Genomic DNA, 22,816 nt, shown 5'->3' on the forward strand with positions numbered 1-22,816 from the left:
TTAAGGGATAAATGAATTTGGGGCAGAAATGTGATACGGAAGTTCAAATACTTTCGTTAATTTTCATCCAAGCCTTGAACTTAGTTAATCTTGAATTAATTAGTGAAGTATAAGTTTGAAATCTGAATTTGAATTTGAAGTGCTGTGATCTTAATAAGTTTAAAAAATACGAATAGGAAGGATTGATAAAAGATTTTAGGAGTTTTTATCTGTGAAACATGACGTTCACTACATTTTTATAATAGATGTTTTAGAGAACAATTGGGCATTTTTTTCAAATCTAAGTTTTAATTAATGATAAGAAGTTTAAGTCCAGTATGTGGGCATTCTGATGTTTAAAACATGAATCTCTGGAAAACAGACAATCAAATGAGTCTGCCAGCTTAATAAAAAAAAAAATATTATGAGATTCTTAAGATGAAGCTTAAATGATTATGGGACTCTTAAGTAGGTCGGTTTGAAAACTTTAATAGGAAGTATAGAGGCGGAGGCGAATGTAGGAAATAAGTAAAGATAAGAATAAATGAGAAATTGGCACCACTATCAATAGGCGAAACGAAGAACCCTCACCAGCGTTACCACATATACAGATTTTTCTGTAAGTATACAGATTTTTTGGAAATTTTGTAACACAGAATCTGTATATACAGATTACAGATAATTGGAAATTTGTACAGATTTCATACAGATTTTCAGAAAATCAGAGATTTTCCAAGATATTTTGATTATACTTCGAGTCAATCAATAATATTCTACTTTGATGATTCAATCACTCATCAATTATCACGCTTGCAAATAAGAAAAAATCTTCCAGATTAAAGTTCGGAACCGTTACAATGCAAAACAACATGCAAAGGGTTGAAGAATGTATTAAAACTTGTGTTTAAGAATCATATACCAAAATTGGCCATTGCCTTATAGGAAATGTAACTTTTAATGGTAAAGACTATTGACACAATGTTTAAATCCCAACTGAATGTTAAACCTCAGAAGCACACAGATCGTTATATTTAACGGAATATATCGACCTAAAACTTTGCGTGACGTTATTTTTCACACTGGCGGGCATGTATTTTGTTCGTTGCAATTAATCGGACAAAGTTAAACCAAAAACGGTTCGCGTATACAAAATATCAAGTTTAACACTGGTTTGATATGTCGCACAAATAGTAGCCCGCAGTAATGAGCAGCGTAGTCCAAATGAGTGCGCTACGCATTATAAACGGTCACCGTAGTTCAACGTAAGTATCCGGAATAAAAATTTTTGATACAGATTTCAATACAGATTTTTGAGATTTTATACAGATTAAAAAGATTTTTTGGCTCGAAAATACAGATTTAAATGTGGCAACGCTGACCCTCACTCGTCCAGGTAATAGAGCAAGGTTTTCATATAGAGAGAGAGAGGATAAAGTGTGTAGAGTTTGAAGAAAAGAGAGTGCGTCGAAAGTGAAGTAGAAAAGTAGGATCAGTTAACAAACTAATTTCACGAAGGAAGGATCGGTTGAGAGTGCGGCGTTTGAGATGAAATTGAAAACAAGCGCGTGGAATTTAGGTCGGTTTCGACAATGACGACAACCAGCACAACTAAATGATATTTAATAACACTTACCATTCTATTCCGATTTTCACATATTAGGCTCAAAGCAAAACTTGTTCCTAGAATGACAAAACAGCTTAACCTCAATGAACGGGTTCGGCGAATAGTTACTTTTTTTTAGAAGAATTGTACCGTTTTGTTTAGCTCAATCCAGGTCAACTACACCTCGCTACGAGGTAAGTTTTACCTTATTTGGATTTACCTTTTTTTCTAGGTGAATTATACTTTTTTATCGAGCTCAATTCAGGTGAACTTCACCTCGCTACGAGGTAAGATTTACCTTTTTTGGATTCACCTTTTTTCTCGGTGAATTGTACCTTTTTTCCAACCTCGATTCAGGTAAATTTTACCTCACTGTGAGGTGAGTTTCACCTCGAAGAGGTAGAAGTTACCTTTTTGGCTTTCACGAGCGTTCACCTTTGCTAACTCGGTAAATTTTACCTTTTTATTATTTTCCGTGTAAGGTTGCCAGACGATTTCGGGTCTACCGGCGAGAAAACTCTGTAATCACTGTACTGATCTCATTTTAATGAAGTACTAGAATTTGCTGTCAGTTTTGTTTCATGTTTTTTGTTTACATTCGATTTTTCTCGTGAAAGTGATTTTCGGGGGGGTGGTTAGCTCAGTCAGCTAGCCGGTCTGATTTTCAATCAGATGATGAGAGGTTCGATTCCTCACCCCCCTAACAAAAAATAGCCCTAAGTTAAGACACCTTCAGCTTAGGGCTAAACAAGAATAAGTCTTCGGACAACCCACAGAATAAAAATGTCTTCGGACAAAATACCAAGAATTGTTAAAACTCTTCATGAGTACACACGAATCGAAAAAGGCCTCGGCCAAGAATAGAAAATTGTAAACTCCCCTGGAGTATAAGCACAAGAAGTTAATCGGGTTCGCCCATACAACCATGAAAAAACAAACATGAAACATGTATTCGAAATAAAAATAACGATTGTAAACTCCTCGGAGTATAAACACAAGAAGATCAGGCACACAAGAATTGACTTACCGATAAAGTAGACTCGAAAAATTCTAAAAATAGATATGACAGGAAAACAATACAAGCACACATATACACAAGAACTGTAACATACACTAGTCAGCCAAGTTGGGCCATCTTTGGCCCTAGGCAAAGTCGTGTAAACGCAGACAAATAAAAAAAAAAAAAAAAAAAAGTGATTTTCTCTTTGTGTTTCCTCCTTTCACAGGTGCAAAATTTTCCTGCTGCTACGACGCGAAAATTAAAAGATTGCAAAATCGCGAGAGTTTTCCACTAATTAGATTATCGTTTCGTTTCCATTTTTGTATGTTATTTTCTATCAATGTCGGTTCTGGTTTCGTTGTGTATGCTAAAATTTGAACTTACTGTCGACGACGAAAACAACACGATGAATGCTGACGAAGACGGAAATGGTAAGTGTAGACGGACGATCTTCTAAAAAAAATCAAACCCTAGATGCGAAATTATTGTTGTCCCTTATTGCTATAGCCTATCATTTTCATGCTGTGCCAAAAAAGATCGTCATTTGCATCTTGCAGTTATTTTTCTTTCGTCCGAAAGTAGTTGAATCTTTTTTTCTTTACCCCTTGCAGAAGCAGCTGGTGCTGTTTCTAGTGAACATCCAACAAATCCACGATTACAGAGGGACATGCGTGGCCAACGAAAGCCCAAGAAGATAACTATCGAGAGCTACCGGAATCGGCTGGATTCGTCCTCGGTAGAATTCGATGAGTTGCCCCGGGGCGTGCTGCCGAAATGCTCCCGAGAGCAAACGCCCATGGACGAAGTGCCACCCCAGCCGGTGCAGGAATTTCCCGGGGAGATTAACTTCTTCTCCGGCAATCCCTTCGTCGAGGTGACCAAGGGCATCTTGCATCTGTACAAGCGCAAGTAAGCGAATTTAATAAGTTCAGGTGGGACGTTTTGGGCTCTGATTATGTAAGGAAAAGGGAATTCCATTTCAATTCGTCACTTTCTATAGAGTGTGAATTTTCTTCCGGGTTGGCATAATAATTGCTTTGCTTTGAATGAAAGAAACGCGTTTTCTAATGAGGTTCTGGTTAAAGCTATAATTGATTTGATTTACATTGACCTGTTTGAAACTGAGCCTTTTCGGAATATAAATGAATTTGTTATTTATTTCTGATCAACACTCAACACCTTCCCAAATTTTGGTGTTTTAAAATTTGTTTAAAAAATCATTGTCGTAGAATTACCTCTAATAGCTTATTTTTGTACAAATGCTCAGCTTAGAACTTCAAAAATCCAAAATGCAAAGAATGCGATTCAAAAGATATCATAATTTCCAGCGAACGCGCCGATATAACGGAAGGACTCTCAAAAACTCTCTGTTTGATCGCCGTTCCATCATCCCTAAACTGTCACGATATTTTGAACTTCATTGCTCCATGTAATTCGGTGATTCAACATGTGCGCATTCTACGTGACGGTTCTCCAAATCAGTTCATGGTTTTGCTGGAGTTCCGTTGCACTGAAGCAGCTGTTGAATTTTATCAAACATTCAACGGAGCGCCGTACAATAGCCTGGAACCGGATTCTCTGTGCCACACGGTGTGGGTTTCGACCGTCGAATGGGGTGAAGATGCAATTGCCCCACAAGGTCACACGGAGTTGCCGACATGTCCGGTTTGTCTGGAACGAATGGACGAAAGCGTCGACGGAGTTCTGACGATCCTTTGTAACCACGCCTTCCATGCGGGCTGTCTCATAAAATGGGGCGATTCAACTTGTCCCGTTTGCCGCTGCGTCCAAACTCCGGAACTGTCGGAAACTTCAGTTTGCATGGAGTGCGAAGGTACGGAGGCGCTTTGGATTTGTCTGATTTGTGGACATATTGGATGCGGCCGGTATCAGGGAGGTCACGCCGCTTCCCATTATCGAACTACCAACCATACATACGCACTGCAGCTCGGTACAAACCGAGTTTGGGACTACGCGGGCGATAATTTCGTTCATCGGTTGCTGCAGAGCAAATCTGATGGGAAGCTCGTAGCAACGCAATCTCCTGGCAATGATGGGGACGAAAAAATCGATTCCATGCAGTTGGAGTTTACATATCTGCTTACATCACAACTGGACGCCCAGAGAGAGTACTACGAAGATAAAATGGTCCGACTGGAATCGAGTATGATTGGGGATAAGCATAAATTGCAGCAAGACATTGAACAGAACAAAAAGAAAAATTCTGCGTTGGAAAGTAAAATTCAAAGTCTTTCTAAGGAAAAGGCTAACTTGGAAAAAAAAATCAATCAAATGTCGTCAAAGTAAGTGACCTAAATTTTAATATGATCATTGATCGTTTATAAAAAATAATTGTTTACAGAATAACAACGATCACTAAGGAACTGGCGGAGGAGAAACAATTTGGCAAAACGCTCCAAACAAATCAATCATCCTGGCAGACGCAATTTTCGACGTTGGAGAAAAAATGCTTGCAAAAAGAGCAAGAGGTTACTGAGCTGAAGGAACAGGTTCGCGATTTGATGTTCTATCTGGACGCTAAGAACAAAATTGATAACTCGGAGCTGGCCGAAGAAATTGCCGGCGCCTCCATAGAGATTCCTAAACAGGCAAAAGGAACAAAAAGGCGCACCAAGAAATAATTTTTACTGTGATTCAAAAGGTTAAATGTTGGCTTCTAGAAAACTAATAACAGGTTTTTGCTAAATAAAAATATCCTATGTGAATGTGATATATTCTGATTATGCTAAGAATAAACCATTGCTGCTGATTGATAGTTTATTGTGTATGGTCCGATATTTTCACCAACGTATCTGCGTATTGAAATTCGGGACTGTGCTCATATTCACACATGTCCAAGGCCACCTCACAACTTTCTTTAACCACCCGTTTATCATCGCTAAGGTACTCATTCAGAATGCGGGTGCATTCTTCCGTAGCAATCGCTCCCAGTGCCTCAGCACACTCATGCCGAACCATCTCATTTTCCAAAGGATCACGCAGGCTCTCTTCCAGAAACGGAATGCTGCATTCTTCTTGCAGCTGTCCCAAAACGAAAGCAACTTCATGGCGAAATAAAGCACTTTTGCCTTTCAATCCAGACGCTAGCGCTACGACTGACTCCTGCGTTCTCAAATTTCGCAGACTGAACATAGCTCGATAGCGATTGAAGAGCGTTTCCGATTCGTCCAACAGAATCTTCTGTAGCTCCTTAACGTCGGTGCTTAGCGCAGGTGGTGTAGGATCAACCGATGCGTAAGGATTGTTGTCCACAAAGCCATTTTCCTTTTGCTTTAACCAACGAATTCTCCCTAGAGCAATTTCACACGTTTCGGCAACCTCCACTACAGGGTCCTTGGCATATTTAGTCAAAATATCTTCTACTTCTGCTGCACCGATAGCTCCCAATGCTTCCGCTAAAAAGGAAATTAACATTAGAAAAACAAGGCCTAAGAAAATTCAATACATTATTACCAGCTTCGTGCCGAACCATCGGTTCCTGGTTCACATCTTCCAGTACTTTTACCAAAATAGGAATCGCAGCCCGATCCTGCATCTGACCGAGGCAGTAGGCCAGTTCGTGTTTCAGCAGGGCCGAATCGTCGTCAAAGCAATGTTCGATGGAACCGAGTGCCGTAGCACCGCCAATGTTTTTAAGCGTAAACAGTGCCCGGAATCGTTCCTTCAGGGGGCGGTTCTTATCGTTTAAAACCTTCCCGATGGCGGCAATTTTGGATTCCTCCACCTGAACCATTTCGGTGTGATGTTTCTCTGGTTGCCGGTGTGTGTAATACTTACCTGAAAATGCACGGATTATATAGGATAATTCGAAACGTGCCAGATGGTGAATCAAAACTCACGCGTGTTAAGGCGAAAAAACAAATTTCTGACACAGAGATTACTCGATCTTGCAGCCGAGTTTACACTCCGACAAACTGTGAAAAACACTGTTCTAGTACTGCTTTGTCGGAGTTTTGTTCCCACTGAGAAAAATGCTTCGGATACCCGCTTAACAAAATGAATGCTTGGAATGCTTGAAAGAATGCTTGGATTTCAAGCATTCCTTCCATTGAATTCAAGCATTTAATGGCCCAACCGATTCTACTTGAAACAGGTTTCCCGGTTCAGGATGACAGCTCACGCACACATGTTTACATATTTTTACGACCTGTGGCTGCATTGGTGTGTGTGTGTAAGGCTATTCACTCACACACACCATCGCAGCCCTACCATGGCTGCCATTTAAAGATGAGAATTAAAAAGAATATTTCGGATATTGAGATTTTCAGAATTGCTTCACTTTTATATTTCAAGTTTTTATTTTATTCACAATTTCAATCACAAATATAATTATCACTTTTGGTGTTCCTTTAATTTGGAATTTTATGCTATCGCCGGTATAAGTTGATCCTCTTTTTTATGCTACGATGCATGTTTTGAATATCAGAATATAATATCTTTGATATCAGCTACTTGAGCATTATTTTCTATCTCCAAGCTCTGCGGCACTGTAGCAATTCCACTTCGGTCGCACGCCGGAACAAACGATGCCATGTACCCGGGAACTGCTATATTTTCTGTGCTGCTATGCCTCCAGCAAGATCCTTCTGCGAGGAAAGGATCTGAAGATTTTTTTTCCAGGCGCATTTCTGTTGCAGATCACATGCACTTTTATCGCAGCTTTGATATCCGTCGAGCTAGAATCGAATAGAAATAAAACAAATCAAGCATTTAATACCGTATTTGTTTATGCCGAGTGTTGCACTGGTGCACCACTAGGTGCTGTCAAACTGTTTGTTTATTCGGACGGTGTTGCACTGGTTTTGACCTGTCGGAGTTCTGCTTACGGACGGTGGCCCACCGATAATTTTGCCAGTGTTGCGAGAGAGCGTGTGAGTGAGTGGGGTAGCAATACACTGGCGACGATTTGTGTTTGTTTTTGTCGGGTACGGTGGAACACTGACCGAGGGGAGAAAACAAATACGGTATAAATTGGCACTGATTTTGAAGCAACTTACCATTTTATAATCCGACATCTTCGAAGAAACTATGCAGTATGATGGCAAAATGACCGTTGAAAAACAAGAGGCCTGTTCAATAGCCAATAGAAATTGGTTTCAACACGCTATTTTTTTTAAACTCAAAATTAAGTAGTTTTGGTTCAAAACAGCACTTCGGTGGCATCCCTCAACTTTGAGTTTGACTGGGCAATAGCAAAACTAAGTTCTGATAGGCATACTCAATACTAAGTTCGGCAGCCGAACTCGAATTTATCCTTTTTTTTCGAGGGTAGCTTATTTTCAGGGAATTAAAGGATGATTAAAATTTGTTGTACCCGGATGTTGCTGTTCCGGTACAGAGCGGTGGAAAGTTTTGACACTTCCGGTCAAAGAAAACTTCGGGATGTTACTTCCCACGGGAAGTAAACATCATCCGGAAGTTTCCGGACATTCCAAGCCGCTCACCATATGATGACAATGACGGACAGAATTTTACGCTGACACGGTGAACATGCATTCCATTATGAAGTTCCTTCAAAGTCTTCCGGTAATTGTTCCGGAGCGACAAAATTTTGCGACGTGTTCGTTGGTTGCTGTTCCGGTTCGGACTGAACTCGCTAAGTGTTTTCAGTCCAACAAAGAGAGTTCAATTTTTAGTTCATAAGGTCGAACTCAGCTTTGATCCCTCGCCGAAGGAAAAAAAGGGGTCAATTTTGAGTTCGCAGTTCGAACTCCGTTTTGATCCATCGCAAGGAGGAAAAAGGGTACTTAACTTTAAGTTCATAGAATCGAACTATGTTTTGAACCTCGGTCATACTTAATTTTGAGTTAAAAAAAAAGAGCGTGAATCGATTTCGATTGGTAAATGGTTGTTCACTCAGCCAATGTTTTGGTCGAAACTAATCGAATTGACGTTCAATGAAGCCAATCGGAATCAATCGAAACCAATCGAAATCGATCAAGCCCGAGAGCAGGATTCGTTTCTATCGGTTTCTATCGCACTAACACAAATGCAGTTGTTTACTGTCAAAAAACAGCTGATTCGGTGTGTTGTGAAAAATTATTTGAATTCGGTGTCATTCGGTGCGGTGTTCTCCGTCGGGTGCTGAGTCGGTGGTGCTGTGCCATTTGTGGTGAGCCGGTGGTGCTGTTGCAGTCGTGCTCAGTCGGTGGAGCTGTGCCTGTCGTGCTGTGTCAGTGGTGTTGTGCAAATCGTCCTGAGTGGAGTTTTGGAATGATGTCTGGCTGGATTGCACAGGTGCTAGTGAAAGTGGTGTCAGTCGATGTGGCATTGGCGGTGCTGTGCCAGAGGTGCTGTGCCAGTGATGTGGTGTCAGTAGCATCTTTCAGTGCAGTGCTGCACTGAAGCAAATGTGAAATTTTATGAAATAAGTTTAAAATAATAATAAATAAATATTACATATTTTGAACAATAGAAGAAATTTATTTTTATCACAATATTCCCTCGGAGTATGCACACAAAAAAATAGCATAGTAAAATTACTAGATCCGTGGTTTAAATGAACAACACGCAACCATATTTTTGAGTCAATAATGTTTTGTTCTTGATATTACCATGCACATAGTAATTTTACTTCGTGTTAATTTTGGCTGCGCATAGTAATTTCGACTACGTTCACAGTAAAATTGTCAATGAAAGCATGGGTTTGTTTTTCATTGTGCATAGTAAAATTGATATGTTTCATGATAAAAACTATGATATGTTATGATATAAATAAGTACATGTTGCTTGATTTGACAACAAAATTACCATGCACCATGGTATAACTATATTGAAGTACTTTAGAATTAACGCTCTTTGTGATTTTTTGAGATCTAGAAATAATTTATTTTGAAACGAATTTTTATTTTTCCATAACAACTATCACAACACTTAACTCTATATTTAAAGCACGATACAATAGTCTGCTTGAACTTTGATGATTCACTGTTATGCTCTGAAAAAAAAATAAGCGAAAAATCAATTAATGAGCAGATCAAATTAGGTAATTGTTCTACTTACGCTGGAATAGATTTGGATGTATCGGCATAGTCATCTTGAGGCCAACGATCCAGAAAGTGGGCGCAAGGATAACGCAGGGAGATCCCCTCAACCGGGGGGATGGACCAGCTTAAATTAAATCCAAAGAAAGATCGGAAAAACGGATCGAAGTGAATATGTTTAAAAGTAACAAAAAAAAATACAATTTTACTTACCTGAAAGACTGCGTTTTCCGACTCGACAAAAGAGCTGATTTATTTTTCACTCCCAGTGAGCCGGCACCTGGTTAGTTGAAACAGCATTCACCTCGTCGACGTAAACGCGCAACATTTTTGTCCGCGTTCCGAAATCGCGACCGGCTGACCAGAAAAAAACAAACACTCAAACTAAGCGCATTGGTAAAATTACTATGAATTTATAATGAGCATAGTATTTTCGACAACACAAATGACGATTTTTCAATGTTACCATGGGCATAGTAATTTTAGGAACACGAATTGTGTAATGTCAAAACATCATGCGCATGGTAATTTAGACACGAGGTAATTACTATGAGCTGTCAAAGTTCGCATAGTAAAAATACTATGTCGTAGTATTATCGCCCAGATTTTTGGTGGAAATTACTAAATCATGGTCGAAAATACTAAATGATGGATATAGTAAAATTATCATGACTCTGTATTTGAAAAACCCATGCAATTTTTTTCCGTGTGGTGTTGTTGACACGGAAGAGACGATATTCGCATTGTTATTCCTCGGAGCTTTCTATTTTTGCCAAAACATGTTGGTTGTTCGCCAAATCTGGATAAGCAACAACAAAACTCGATTTGTTCTGTTCGCACATCCGTCGGACTTTATCGCGGTAGACATACATGGCCCTTGCTGTTAAATCGGTTAGCAATTTCGGTAAGTGAACCCAACATAGAAACCCATTCCTTGATGTTATGTCCCTTGGTATCTTCCAAGTTTCCCGCCACTCCTTCAGCAGCATTCTCAGCCGCTTGGCTCGGGGCATATAATCGTCATCGTCATACTTTTCGTAGAAAAGTTCCCGACCGTCTAGATGAATTCCGGTTGCGCGATCACGACGACGCATCTCAGGCTGATGTCATGCTGAAGCAACTAGCAACGCGACCTACAACGCAACGTTCACACGACTAACCAGCTCTCATTTGATCTCCATGGAAATCGCGCAGACCTGTCATACTGGTCGCTTTGTATAGCGCGACCAATCTGATGCCAATGTGTTTTGTAGCGCGACTAGTAGGAAATCCAATAGGAATATTGTTTTTTCTCGATTTGAAGCAGTGATTCCGGGTTTTAAGCACAATAGTACAAAGATTTGTCCGAACTTGTGATAATAAACTAAAAAATATCTTAATCGGCGAGAAAATTTTCATGAATTCTTAGTTCCGGCAAAAAACAAGGAATTTTGTCTGTTCAATTTTCGGCATTCTTGCAATCCGGGTCGTGATTTGATGAGTTTTTGATGGCTCCCGAAAGAAAGGAGACGATTCAAAGCATTATCAGATGAAGAGAAGTGATGATTTGTAGGGAATTTCAAAGTGACAGGTCGCGCCAGCATGACATACCAATGCAATGCAACGCAATCTTATTGGAACGTTGCGTTGCGTTGCGTTGCTAGTTGCTTCAGCATGACATCAGCCTCAGCCTCAGCGTTTGCTGTCCGCAAAATTTGTGGACGAATGCTTGAAGCGCGCAGCCGAATAAAAAATGAAAACAAACTAAGCGCATTTGTATTGGTGTCTGGCTGTTCAATCAGCAGCCTGATAGAAATCGATCGAAGTCAATTGGAAAAACAGCTGATCAACTGTCAATCCATTTCAATTGATTTCGATTGAGTTCTGTTGAACACACCTAAGATTTCTTCAGGTCTGCTTTGATCACTAACACTAAAGTCGTTAAATACCCTTTGAATGAAAAGAGTAGTAGGACCACTAGAAAGATTAGTAGGAATTCTACTGGCCGCCTACTAGCCGTCCCATTGTTTTCTAGTGGAAAATGGCCCAACCGATACAGTAGAAATGACATTCCCGATTCAGGATGACAGGTCTAGCTGACATCTGTCATGGTTTGATTGTATTGGTGTGGTTAATATTTGTCTATGTGTGTGTGCACATGAGAATTGACTGCATATGTGTGCGTGCTTGTTCAGGAACGCATTAAATGGAAATTTTTCAAAATAAAAAATGATAAAAAATTTCTTTTAAATTTTATTTATTATATTTTCTAATACAATTTATTCACTTTAATTATAATGAAATTCACTTCTAAGCTCTTAACATGCCATGATTTTTGGGGAATTGCATGCTGTGCAATTGTCTGGATTCCGTCGCTTTCTTCCGGCTTCAGGTGCTGATCCTGGTCTTGCTTGGCTTAACCCTGGCTTTTTCCAAAACTAAAATCCTGTGGCGTCCGAGGTATTTAAAGTTGGCATGGCGTGGAACCACCCGATGGGAACTCTCAAGCAGAACCATCGCAGTCGTCTGTTGAACCAGGCAAAAATAATAGTTTAATCAGCAACCTGCAATAAAAAATGGAATGAAAAAGGGCTGAAGTTTAAAATCGAAAAAAGTTTTATACCTAGATGTTGTCCCAATAGCGGTGCCTGACTTTGTGACTAATTTCGGTTTACTGCTGTGTCGCAGTTGATCTGGAAGAACTGGCAGTCTAGCTGGGGTAAATGTTCGTTAACGACTGATGGTAACTGCAATCTTAGATACGAATGATATATTAAGAAGTAAAAAGCCGTTAAAATTAAGCGGGCCATAGACTACACAAATTGGCCTGTACAAATTCGATGTTTCCACGACGATTGTTTGATCTATGCTCGCCCATACACTATACAAACATATTTCACGCGAACACAAATGATTGCTGGCGAAAACAGCAACAGCAACAAAAAAAAAACATCTCCACCCCGGCTGGGAGAATGTTTTGTACAAAATATTTCGATCCCGACCGATTTTACTCCAACCGTTTGGGCGCTCATTCAAGCAGTGCCATACACTATGCAAATCGTGCTCACAGCGACAAAATTTCATCGAATTTCATCGCATTTGTACAAATGTTGTGTAGTCTATGGCCCGCTTTAAAGTCAGGGTTGTACTGGAGTATGTGTGTCATCTGGTTTGTGTACCCGCATAATTAAAAACAGTTGGGGATATAGTACTAACTATTAACTTAATATATTGGTAGCAGTACCAGTATGAAATATCTTCCAAGTATCATTTCATTATACATGTTCAAAATTTTATTACCTCAATAAATTATGACAGGATCGTATCAGTGACAGTGACAATATGATATATGATTTAGTAAGTATAGTATAATAAGAGAATAAAAATTTGCAACCTTTGAATATTGTCTCTGGACCTTATCCAGGACTCTAACAGTGTACGACAAAGTTTCCTTATATTTTCTTAGCATTAGACATTAAATTAAAAAAAAAACAACATTGACAACATTGTATGAGTTAGACAAGTCGTTATCATTTCACCTCTTGCGGATAATAACTAATATTGTTATTTTAAGATGTAGTTGTGAGCTTATGCATTTTTTCGCTCTTGGGTTCAGCATCTGCTAATTTTCACTTCACTTCGTTAAAATTTGTGTCGGCAACCCCACGCCAGGTTCGGAACTGAAAACTGTGTTCAAAATGGCTCCGAAAAAAAAGAATCACGCTGAGAAAAACACACAGAACGCGAAAAGTAAGTAAAACTATATTATATTATCGATAAAAACTAGTGAGATTAAATAAAACTAATGAAATTACAGAAACAAAGATCTCTGCTGAGCGGAGAGCGGAAAAAAAATCTACTGAAAGGCTGAACAATGCAGATCTGCACAAATAGGTAAGATTGTATAATCCATGTATAATATCAGAAATAAAAAATAAAAATCTCAACATTTAAATTTTTTAATTTTATTTTATTTTTTGTGGGAAAGAATTGGAACTATATTGGTTATGGTACAGGGAAGCTCTTTTTAAAAATATTTTACAATATGCGGAACGTATGATTGAGCGTTATTTTTACTACAAACTACTATAAGCAAACTATATCCATTGAAGTTGATGAAATCTATGATTTTGTATTCCAACGTAGCTAGAACATTCAGGTAGATTGTTTTGCTCGCCAAAAGTGGATGATATTTTAACCGTATCCAATAATGTAGCATGAAATATTTGTTCGAAAAAATCGCTCTTTTTGAATGGTAAACATGCTTAACAGCCCTTTCCCCATATGGTACTTTAACAGATAATCATAATACAGATTGTTAATATGGTCTGTGTTATTGTACATATACTGTTCACTTTACAATAAACGATAACGTTTAGAGACAATATAGAATATTCTCTATATATTGTAATTGATTATGCGGGTATACTACATGTTAAATGACAATGTGTTGTGTGACATGTTTCAATTGAAGGGTAGAAAACTCACAAATACAAAGAATTTTGACACTTTTAACTGTCAGTTAACTGACAGTTACACGAATAATCAAAAACATATATACAAGTACACTTGGAATTTTTCCAGCAACATTGATCTACCGAGATTGGGTAGACTGATTATGCAGTGTTGTACAGGGGGTGGATTTTGTTTTATTTATTAGTATCCCGCATACTAAAAAACTATATCTCAAACGGTCTATACGATTTCTCAACTGCTTCAGAAAAAGTAATTCTCTCTGTAAACGTAGCTCTTCTATTAAACTTTACTTCGATGACAAATTTAAACGATAAAAACGAAACATGAACCTTCATGTGAAAAAGTGATGGTATCTGGAAAGGTGATACAATAGTAAAAACGATTCCCTTCAATTTTTCTGTAATCGTAAAAATGATCTCGAACCGTTAACCATACCGTTCATAACTTATGTCAAAAATGAGCGAAACGCCGGTCAGAGATGCCAGACAGTTTTACAAAAAATCAGTACGAACTTATAAACAAATCTCTTATATAATTTTGATATTCTGATACGACTCTGTAGCGTTTCAAAAACAATAATGGAACTTGAAGGTATGCTCATACATCATACTAAAAGAAGTTCATTATCGCTTTTCGCGATGTTTTTAATAACGTTCTAGTTGGAAATAGAGCTTGGAGTACCGATGGTGTTTGTGGTTTTCGTTGATGATTTTATCATCAGCATTAGTTTTTTTTTTTTGAAAGATTTTCATATTAACTATGATTGTCTACTAATAATACTAATACTAATGAAACTGATGAATACCTTGCTTGATGAATAATTTGCTTTTACATGGTGTATGGCAATCTCGAACAGAAACATTGGTTTAAATTAAACGGAATTCCTCATTTCAATCAATAAGTCATTAATATCCTTCCCATAATCATCCAGATTATCTAAAATATTTAACTAAAAATATCGCATCTCAATATCTATAAACATATTGATAAAACATTCAACCTGGCACCACTGACGCAATCGTTTCATTTTTGTTTTGATGCGCCGGGAGAGTCATTGTCGTTGCCTAATCTAGTCACCTTCGCCGCAGACTGGTGGTCCTTTGGGGTTCTAATGGTAAATATTCTTTGAAAAGCGTTGAATTCGTAAAATCGGTACCATTCTCGTTCCAACCGTTGGCACGACAAGTCGTATTTTTACCTCGTTCCCGTGTTTTCACACCCTTTCTCAATCACAGACATCCTTTCGAAAGGAGATTACCGAATTTTTGTTGGCGCGTGTGTTCTTTTACTTTTTCTTATTTGGCGCTATCGCAACCGACGCCTAAGGAGATTTTTCCCATGGGGGAAGATCCCCCAGCCTGGGGCCAGTCCCCACATCCCCCAAATCCAAACAGAAGACGAGTACCCGAATGGATGGACCCGAAAGGCGAACTTGGCGCAGTACAGTTTCTCCTAATGAAACCTGTGGCTCCCGCAAAACTACCAACTTATCCCTTCATAATCTCCAAAACCGTGGAACGAGCTGCCGGAAAAATTGATGGCGGAAACCCAACAGACAACGGAAACGCGTATTTGCTCAAGGTACGCTCGCCACGGCAGGTGGAAATACTGCTGAAGGTAAACCAACTCATCGATTCCACACCCGTTATTATCCAACAACATCCAACACTAAACACTTGCAAGTGTGTGGTTACTTGCAAAGAAGTGGAAGGAGCAACTGACGAGCAGCTGACTGAAGATTTGTCAAACCAAGGAGTTGTCAACGTGTATCGTTTCACCAGGAAAGAGAACGGAAAGAATTTGCCCACCCACACCATGGTTTTGACCGTCCGAGGAACCGTAGTCCCCCGACACATTCGTTTCGGCTATCTGCAAATTCCCACCCGGCCGTACTATTCCCGCCCCATGCACTGCATGCAGTGCGGAAAATTCGGTCACACACAAAAACACTGCAAACAGGACCCAATTTGCATCACTTGTGGGGATAAAAATGTCCATCCCGAATGCAAAAATGAACCGCTTTGTGTTAATTGCCAGAACAACCACCCAGCCAACAGCCGTGCCTGCCCGGTCTTTAAAGAAGAGCAGACAATCATAAAACTGAAAACAGATAACGGAATCTCTCACAAGGAAGCCATAAAGGAACTCCGAAACCAGCAGAATCGTCCCAGCAGCCTTCAGCAGCGTCTGACCCAAAACCGTATCATCCCTGAAAACCAAGAATCTGAAATTCTCCAGCTCCGGAAACAAGTCGCCCTACTCACAGCCCAACTAGCAATGTTTACACAGAGAGCACAGGAACACCACTCAAGCGATGAAATGGACACCGAAAGTGAAACCAGCACGACTACAACCTGCTCAACGACCAGCCAACTTACTACTCCCAAACGAACAAGGAAAGCTTCATCGGAAGGATCCCACAGCAGCAGTGAACCCAGCTCCTTGGTTACCACGGAAACGAAACAGAACCGACCAAAGAAAAAACGACAACCCCACCTTGAGGACCAAGGAAACCAGATCACTGGTAACCAACCGATCCCGTCTAGTTCAGGCAAGGCCAATCAAGAATCTTCCCATTACTCCCTTCCCCAGCGGCGGTAAGTTGAAACAACATTCCTTTTCTTTATTTTTTAAAAATGGCTACATTCAACCAAACAAGCAACTCCCCCAATCATTCCCCCCACCAAAGAACCCCCGCTAGGAAAAACAAAACAATTTTTGCCATACAATGGAACCTACGAGGGCTAAGAGCCCGTCTGAATGAAATAGAACTACTAACCTCCAAATTCCAACCAGCAATTTTATCACTCCAAGAGACCCTTCACTCATCACCACAATCCAACCACATCAAAGGCTACACTACCCTCCTAGACCCAACCGGCCAAGGTGCTGGTCTATCAATAAAATCTGGTATCCCATACAATATAATCTCGGTCCCCTCTCTCTTCAGTACAGTCTGCATTCGTCTCCTGTCCCCACTAGAAATTACAGTTGTCTCCCTCTATTGTTCCCCCACCATACCCATTCAAAATTTCGCCGACGGAATCGAAGAAATCTATAACAAACTACCCCAACCCGTTATTATCATGGGTGATTTTAACGCTCACTCTACTCTCTGGGGTAGTGCCCATACCTGTCGGAAGGGATCTTTTCTTGAAGACTTTCTGACTCTCAAAAACCTAACAGTCTTAAATGACTGCAGCCCTACTCGCGTTGACCCCTCCACAGGAAATACCTCGGCTCTCGATCTCACACTGGTCTCCTGGACCTTGGGTTCCAAATTTAATTGGCGTACAATAAACGATGACTGTGGCAGCGATCACCTTCCAATCCTTATATCGATTGAATCATCCACACCGCAATCCATAGCTCGCCCTCGATGGAAGCTACCCGAAGCTGACTGGGTTAATTACCAGCTAGAAATTGAAAATTCCATCGAAATCAATCCCCCCACATCCGCCGACTCTTTCACCGATCTGGTACTAAACGCTGCCCTCAATTCCATTCCACGAACAAACGGATCACCGGGTAAAACTTCTGTCCCTTGGTGGAGTCCGGAAGTAGAAAAAGCCGTAAAGACACGTCGGAAAAAATTACGAGCCCTTCGGCGAATGCCTGATAATCATCCCCAAAAAACCGAAGCTTTAACTGAATTTAAAGCTGCACGATCATCAGCACGGGCTGCTATAAAACTAGCGAAGGAAAACAGCTGGAATGAATTTCTCGAAGAGATTCAGCCAGACACACCCTCTTCTAAGCTGTGGAACAAGCTAAAAAGGCTAAATGGGGAAAATCGCCGAAGTCAGTTTCACATTCTCCTAAACAACAAATATTGCAACGACCCATCTCGCCTCGCGGAGGCCTTCGGAGACACTTTTCAAACGATAAGCTGTCCTCCTGGAAGTAACAATCAAATATTTAACCTACCTTTTAACACAAATGTGAATCTCGACTACAATAACAACTTCAGTTTGGAAGAACTAGAAACGGCCCTAAGAAAAACCAAAGGCTTATCTTCCGGACCAGATGGCATAAGCTATCCCCTACTAAAAAATCTACCCTTGATAGGCAAACTGCAACTTCTTCGCATATACAACGAAATATGGAAAAATGGCTCAATACCAGATCGGTGGAAAGAAGGCTTAGTCATTCCTATCCCAAAACCAGAACAAAACCAACACATCCTAGAAAACTACCGTCCCATAACCCTTCTCGATTGCATGGGCAAACTCCTCGAAAAAATGGTCAATAGACGACTACTTTTCATTCTCGAATCCAAGAACCTTCTTGATAATCGACAATTTGCCTTTCGACCCGGTGTAAGTACCGACGATCACCTTTCCTCCCTTGAACACATACTCGATGAAGCGGCCCAACAGAACTTGCACACCGAATGTCTTTCACTCGATCTATCCAAAGCATTCGACCGAGCAAATCGCAAGCGAATCCTTGAAACATTACTGCATTGGGGAATAGTTGGAAATATGGGATACTACATTCAAAGTTTCCTGCAGAACCGTCGTTTCCGAGTTTATCTCGATGGGCAATACTCAACAAACAAAATCATCCACGAAGGCGTGCCCCAGGGCTCCGTCATTGCCCCTACATTATTCCTCATCGCTATGCAAACAGTATTGTCTTGATTGCAAAAGCAGCCTACCCCATGGTGGTCCGCCGAAAACTGCAGCTGGCTGTAGACTCTATCTCCCAATGGGCCCCCAATGCAGGTTTTTGTTTCTCGTCCGCAAAATCCAAACTCCTTCACTTTGGCCCACACAGAAGAAAACTTACCAAACTACCCCCTTTAATGATGAATAATGAAGCCATCAAACTAGTTCGTTCAACCCGTATCCTTGGAGTACAAATAGACGACCAATTGAAATTTGTTGCCCATGCTAATCTGGTTCGCAAAAACTGCAAAAACAAACTTAACATTCTTAAAATAATAAGCCGTAATTGCGGCACCGCCTCTCGTCCAACCCTTTTCCATTTCCTTAACCAATGGCTCTTACCATCCATCTTATATGGCATAAATCTCTACAGCCGCGGAGGGGATTCAGTCATGAAAATGCTCGCACCATTATATAATCAAGGTGTACGGACCATAAGTTCCGCGTTCAAGTCCAGTCCCATCGAATCCCTTATGGCAGAGAGTGGCCTTCTGCCATTTGAATCTATAGCATTACAAACCCTCACCACCAAAGCCATTCGTTGGCTCTCTCACAATCGCTCACCTAGCGCTCCTCTTGTCCTCAGATCAAAACAACTCCTTAGCACCAATTTCCCATCACCCATACCTTTTCCTCCAATACATTCCCGCCCCGATCTAAAAATCCCTAGCTGGAACCCTCCTCTTCCCACGGTTGACCTTTGCCTGAAACGAAAAATTAGAGCAGGAGATCCAAAACGTCGTATTCTACCTATCTTCTTCGAAATGGTAAATCGGAAATACTCCACACATCGCAAGATATTCACCGACGGATCCAAAGGACAAAACGACCAGGTTGGATGTGGTATCTATGGCGATAACTACAATGGAAGCATTTCGCTTCCCCCAATCTGTTCGGTATATAGCGCTGAGGCTTACGCCATCATCAATGCTCTAGAAAGGCTCTGCCACCCATCTAATCCTTCAGTTATCTTTTCTGACTCCCTGAGCGTACTAACAGCAGTGGCCTCCAATAACAGAAACCACCCATGGATTGATCGTATTATTCGTCTTGCACTGGAAAAGAACACCATACTCTGCTGGGTCCCAGGACACTCAGGCATCCCCGGCAACGAAACAGCTGATGTTCTCGCTTCGCAAGGAAGCCTGGCTCCTCCCATAAGTACCAGTATACCACACACCGATGCGACAAAATGGTTTAAAAATGTTATACAGGAACGATGGGAAATCAAATGGCAAAATAACATTTCATCCAAGATGCGGGAAATTAAAAACTCAACTCTGCCCTGGATCGACCGGAAACCTTATCAAGAAAGACGAGCATTGACACGCCTACGAATCGGACACACTCGACTCACCCACGGCTTTCTCATGGAAAACAGGGAACCTCCAATATGCCCATCCTGTGATGTCACCATCACGGTAAAACATATCATCATCGATTGCCCCTGCTACGAAGAGGCCCGATTATCAAACAAAATCAACCACAGCCTACGAGTTTCACTTTCACACGATCCAATTGAAGAAGCCAAAATGATAATGTTTCTAAAATCAACTAGGTTATTAGAAGAATTGTAGATTGAGAAAAGGGATGAATGACTTGAAGAAGTTAAAATCCAACCAAATAAAAAAAAAAAAAAAAAAGTAAAATCGGTACAATATGAAAATCGTTTATTTCAGTTTGAGATGCTGACGGGCAACCTTCCCTTCCACGGTAGCAATCGTAACGATACGATGAACCAGATCCTGAAAACCAAACTTGGGATGCCAGAAAATCTGAGCCCGGAGGCTCAGAGTTTGTTGCGGGCCCTGTTCAAACGCAATCCCCAGAAACGGTTGGGAGTTGGCCCAAACGGTATCGACGACATCAAGCAGCACGAGTTCTTCTCCAACGTCGATTGGGACGCGTTCGAGCGAAAGGAGGTGCGACCCCCTTTCATTCCGGCCGTTTCCCGCGACGATGCGTTTTACTTTGACACGGAGTACACCAACAAATCGGCCAAGTATATGTTAGCTTGTGAGTTGAAGTAGAGAGCTGGGACTAATTGAGGGGTTTGGTGTTTCTTGCAGAGATTCCCCCGGTGGTCCGGTTAGTGCGAGTGCCCATGAGATCTTCCGCGGATTCAGTTTTATAGCGCCCTGTTTGCTGGACGACATTCAGAATCAGATAGGTCCCAGCGCACCGTTTACGAACGAAATTCCTGGCGTCAAACCGGTCGCCTTTGCCGATGAGTACGCAATGATGCAGGAGCTGGGGCGGGGAACCTTCTCCGTTTGTCGGTTGTGTGAGAATCGTGCCACCAAGAAGCATTACGCCGTTAAGGTTGGTTGTTTGGTCGTCGAACTACGTTTTGAGAAGTAAAATGTTTTTTTTTGTTCTTGTTTTTAGATAATCGACAAATACGGTCACGATTGTCGAGAGGAAGTGGAAATTCTACTGAGATACGGAAATCATCCGAACATCGTGGACCCCACTTATGTGTACCTGGAATTCAATAAAATGATAAAATCAGAAAAGATCCGCCATTCTTATCCGAAAATCTCCCATAAACATTTAAAAAATTACGTCTGTGTTTGTGCTCTTTTGACGAACGATCCCTTAAACGGTTTGAATAACGTTGGAATAAAGTAAAGTCAAATCGTTAGAGAACTATTTACGTAAATGTTTAGGCATGGGAGCTCCTCCAAATAACTATAACGATTACAATCCGATGATCAAAATACATTTTCCACAAACGGTTTTTCAACCTTAACTGGACTGCATGTAGAACAGTTCTTGTCGGTGCCCACGACCCGAGAACCCAACGCAGGGAATTATCTTTCGCGTGGAAATAGTAAAAAAACCGGGAGGTCGAATAAAAACGCGTGGAATTTTATTTGCTGATTTCTTGCAACTGGTATCGAGTCAATATACGTCACACAGAAGGTGTGAACAAAAGTACATCGTAATGGTATGCGTTTATTGATTAGCGCACTCAGGGATGCCAGTTATCACAACACTCCTCCTCGCTAATCGGATGAACCATTACTCGTTGTGGAGAAGTCCCAAGGTCCTGGAGAACTGTACCATCTTCGTAGAACCCAGCGGCTTCGTTAGCACATCCGCTAACATCGTTTCGGTTGGACAATATCGAAGCTTAATGACACCTTGCGAGCACAAATCCTTGGCTTGATGGAACTTAGTGTCAATGTGCTTGCTTCGCTTATTCTGCCTTTCCAGGGCCACAAAGTCAATGCAGCTGTTGTTGTCCTCGTAGACAGTCGTCGGTTGAACCTGCGGCTCACCAAGGTCTTCCAAGAGCCGTCTCAGCCAAATTGCTTCAACTGCCGCTTCCGAGAGTGCGACATACTCCGCCTCCATCGTAGATGTCGCAACACAGCTCTGTTTTCGACTTCCCCAACTCACTGTTGCCTTGCCGAGTTGGAAGACGAAACCGCTCGTTGACTTTCGGTCTCGTGAGTCCCCTGCCCAGTCGGCATCACTGTAGCCGATGAGCATCAGACTACCTGCTTGTTCACTATCCAGGCGAAGCTCGTACTTATGCGTGCCTAGCAAGTAGCGAACAATCCGCTTCAGCTCTGTCCAGTCGGCTTGTGTCGGACAACTGCTCTTCCGACTAAGGATTGATACCGCCGCGGCAACATCCGGTCTGGTGTTCGTGGACAAATACAGTAATGCGCCAACCAAAGAATGATACTGTACATTGTCCGGCAGTGCTTCGCTTTCTTGCTGCCTCCAATAGCCGGTGTCTAGCGGGAATTTCGAAGGCTTCGCTCCGCTAAGACCAAATCGATCCGTTATCTCCTGCACAAATGCTCGCTGGCTAAGCGAAAACACACCAGAACTGTCCTTGGAAATCTTGATACCCAAGAACTGCGACACACTTCCAAGAGCTGTAATTTCGATCTTCTTGCCAAGAGCTGATTCTACTCGTAGAATCTCCGCCTCATCCTTGCACGCAACAATCAAATCGTCGACATACATCAATAAGTATATCCACTCACCGTTAGCCAAACACTTTGAGTACAGACATACATCGGAATTCGACTGCTTGAATCCCAAGCCCTGCAGAATCTCCTTCATTGTTGCGTTCCAAACTCGAGCC

General features: G+C 41.1%; 3 protein-coding genes and 1 long non-coding RNA gene across 4 annotated transcripts; 2 read left to right on the top strand and 2 right to left on the bottom strand.

Annotated features, from left to right (window-relative positions):
* The first annotated feature begins 2,774 nt into the window (after positions 1-2,774).
* On the top strand, positions 2,775-5,358 carry LOC129757035 (BRCA1-associated protein-like). Its single transcript, XM_055754136.1, has 4 exons — positions 2,775-3,013; positions 3,194-3,491; positions 3,911-4,885; positions 4,945-5,358. The coding sequence occupies exons 1-4, from the start codon at positions 2,923-2,925 to the stop codon at positions 5,222-5,224; spliced, it is 1,644 nt and encodes a 547-aa protein (XP_055610111.1). The 5' UTR covers positions 2,775-2,922; the 3' UTR covers positions 5,225-5,358.
* Positions 5,347-6,471, bottom strand: LOC129757037 (deoxyhypusine hydroxylase-like). The gene is made up of 2 exons (XM_055754137.1): positions 6,057-6,471; positions 5,347-5,998 (listed from the first exon to the last, which is right to left on the bottom strand). Exons 1-2 carry the CDS (start codon positions 6,334-6,336, stop codon positions 5,361-5,363), a joined length of 918 nt encoding a protein of 305 aa, XP_055610112.1. The 5' UTR covers positions 6,337-6,471; the 3' UTR covers positions 5,347-5,360.
* A 411-nt stretch (positions 6,472-6,882) lies between these two features.
* On the bottom strand, positions 6,883-7,669 carry LOC129758807 (uncharacterized). The gene is made up of 2 exons (XR_008740068.1): positions 7,601-7,669; positions 6,883-7,279 (listed from the first exon to the last, which is right to left on the bottom strand). It is a non-coding gene; the product is annotated as an uncharacterized LOC129758807 (long non-coding RNA).
* Positions 7,670-14,432: 6,763 nt separating this feature from the next.
* Positions 14,433-21,342, top strand: LOC129753906 (ribosomal protein S6 kinase alpha-1-like). The gene is made up of 4 exons (XM_055749756.1): positions 14,433-15,155; positions 20,391-20,713; positions 20,781-21,033; positions 21,100-21,342. The coding sequence occupies exons 1-4, from the start codon at positions 15,153-15,155 to the stop codon at positions 21,340-21,342; spliced, it is 822 nt and encodes a 273-aa protein (XP_055605731.1). The 5' UTR covers positions 14,433-15,152.
* Positions 21,343-22,816: the final 1,474 nt, after the last annotated feature.

Source organism: Uranotaenia lowii, chromosome 3, assembly GCF_029784155.1.
Source record: "Uranotaenia lowii strain MFRU-FL chromosome 3, ASM2978415v1, whole genome shotgun sequence".
NCBI lineage: Eukaryota > Metazoa > Arthropoda > Insecta > Diptera > Culicidae > Uranotaenia > Uranotaenia lowii.

Excerpts from the sequence above, each read along its gene's own strand:
- LOC129757037 (XM_055754137.1), bottom strand. The coding sequence starts at position 6,336 with ATGGTTCAGGTGGAGGAATCCAAAATTGCCGCCATCGGGAAGGTTTTA. Across the intron at positions 5,999-6,056 it reads GATGGTTCGGCACGAAGCTG|CGGAAGCATTGGGAGCTATC; the intron begins GTAATAATGTAT and ends TTTCCTTTTTAG.
- LOC129753906 (XM_055749756.1), top strand. Across the intron at positions 20,714-20,780 it reads TACACCAACAAATCGGCCAA|AGATTCCCCCGGTGGTCCGG; the intron begins GTATATGTTAGC and ends TGTTTCTTGCAG. Across the intron at positions 21,034-21,099 it reads AGAAGCATTACGCCGTTAAG|ATAATCGACAAATACGGTCA; the intron begins GTTGGTTGTTTG and ends TCTTGTTTTTAG.
- LOC129757035 (XM_055754136.1), top strand. The coding sequence starts at position 2,923 with ATGTCGGTTCTGGTTTCGTTGTGTATGCTAAAATTTGAACTTACTGTC. Across the intron at positions 3,014-3,193 it reads TGCTGACGAAGACGGAAATG|AAGCAGCTGGTGCTGTTTCT; the intron begins GTAAGTGTAGAC and ends TACCCCTTGCAG. Across the intron at positions 3,492-3,910 it reads TTGCATCTGTACAAGCGCAA|CGAACGCGCCGATATAACGG; the intron begins GTAAGCGAATTT and ends CATAATTTCCAG.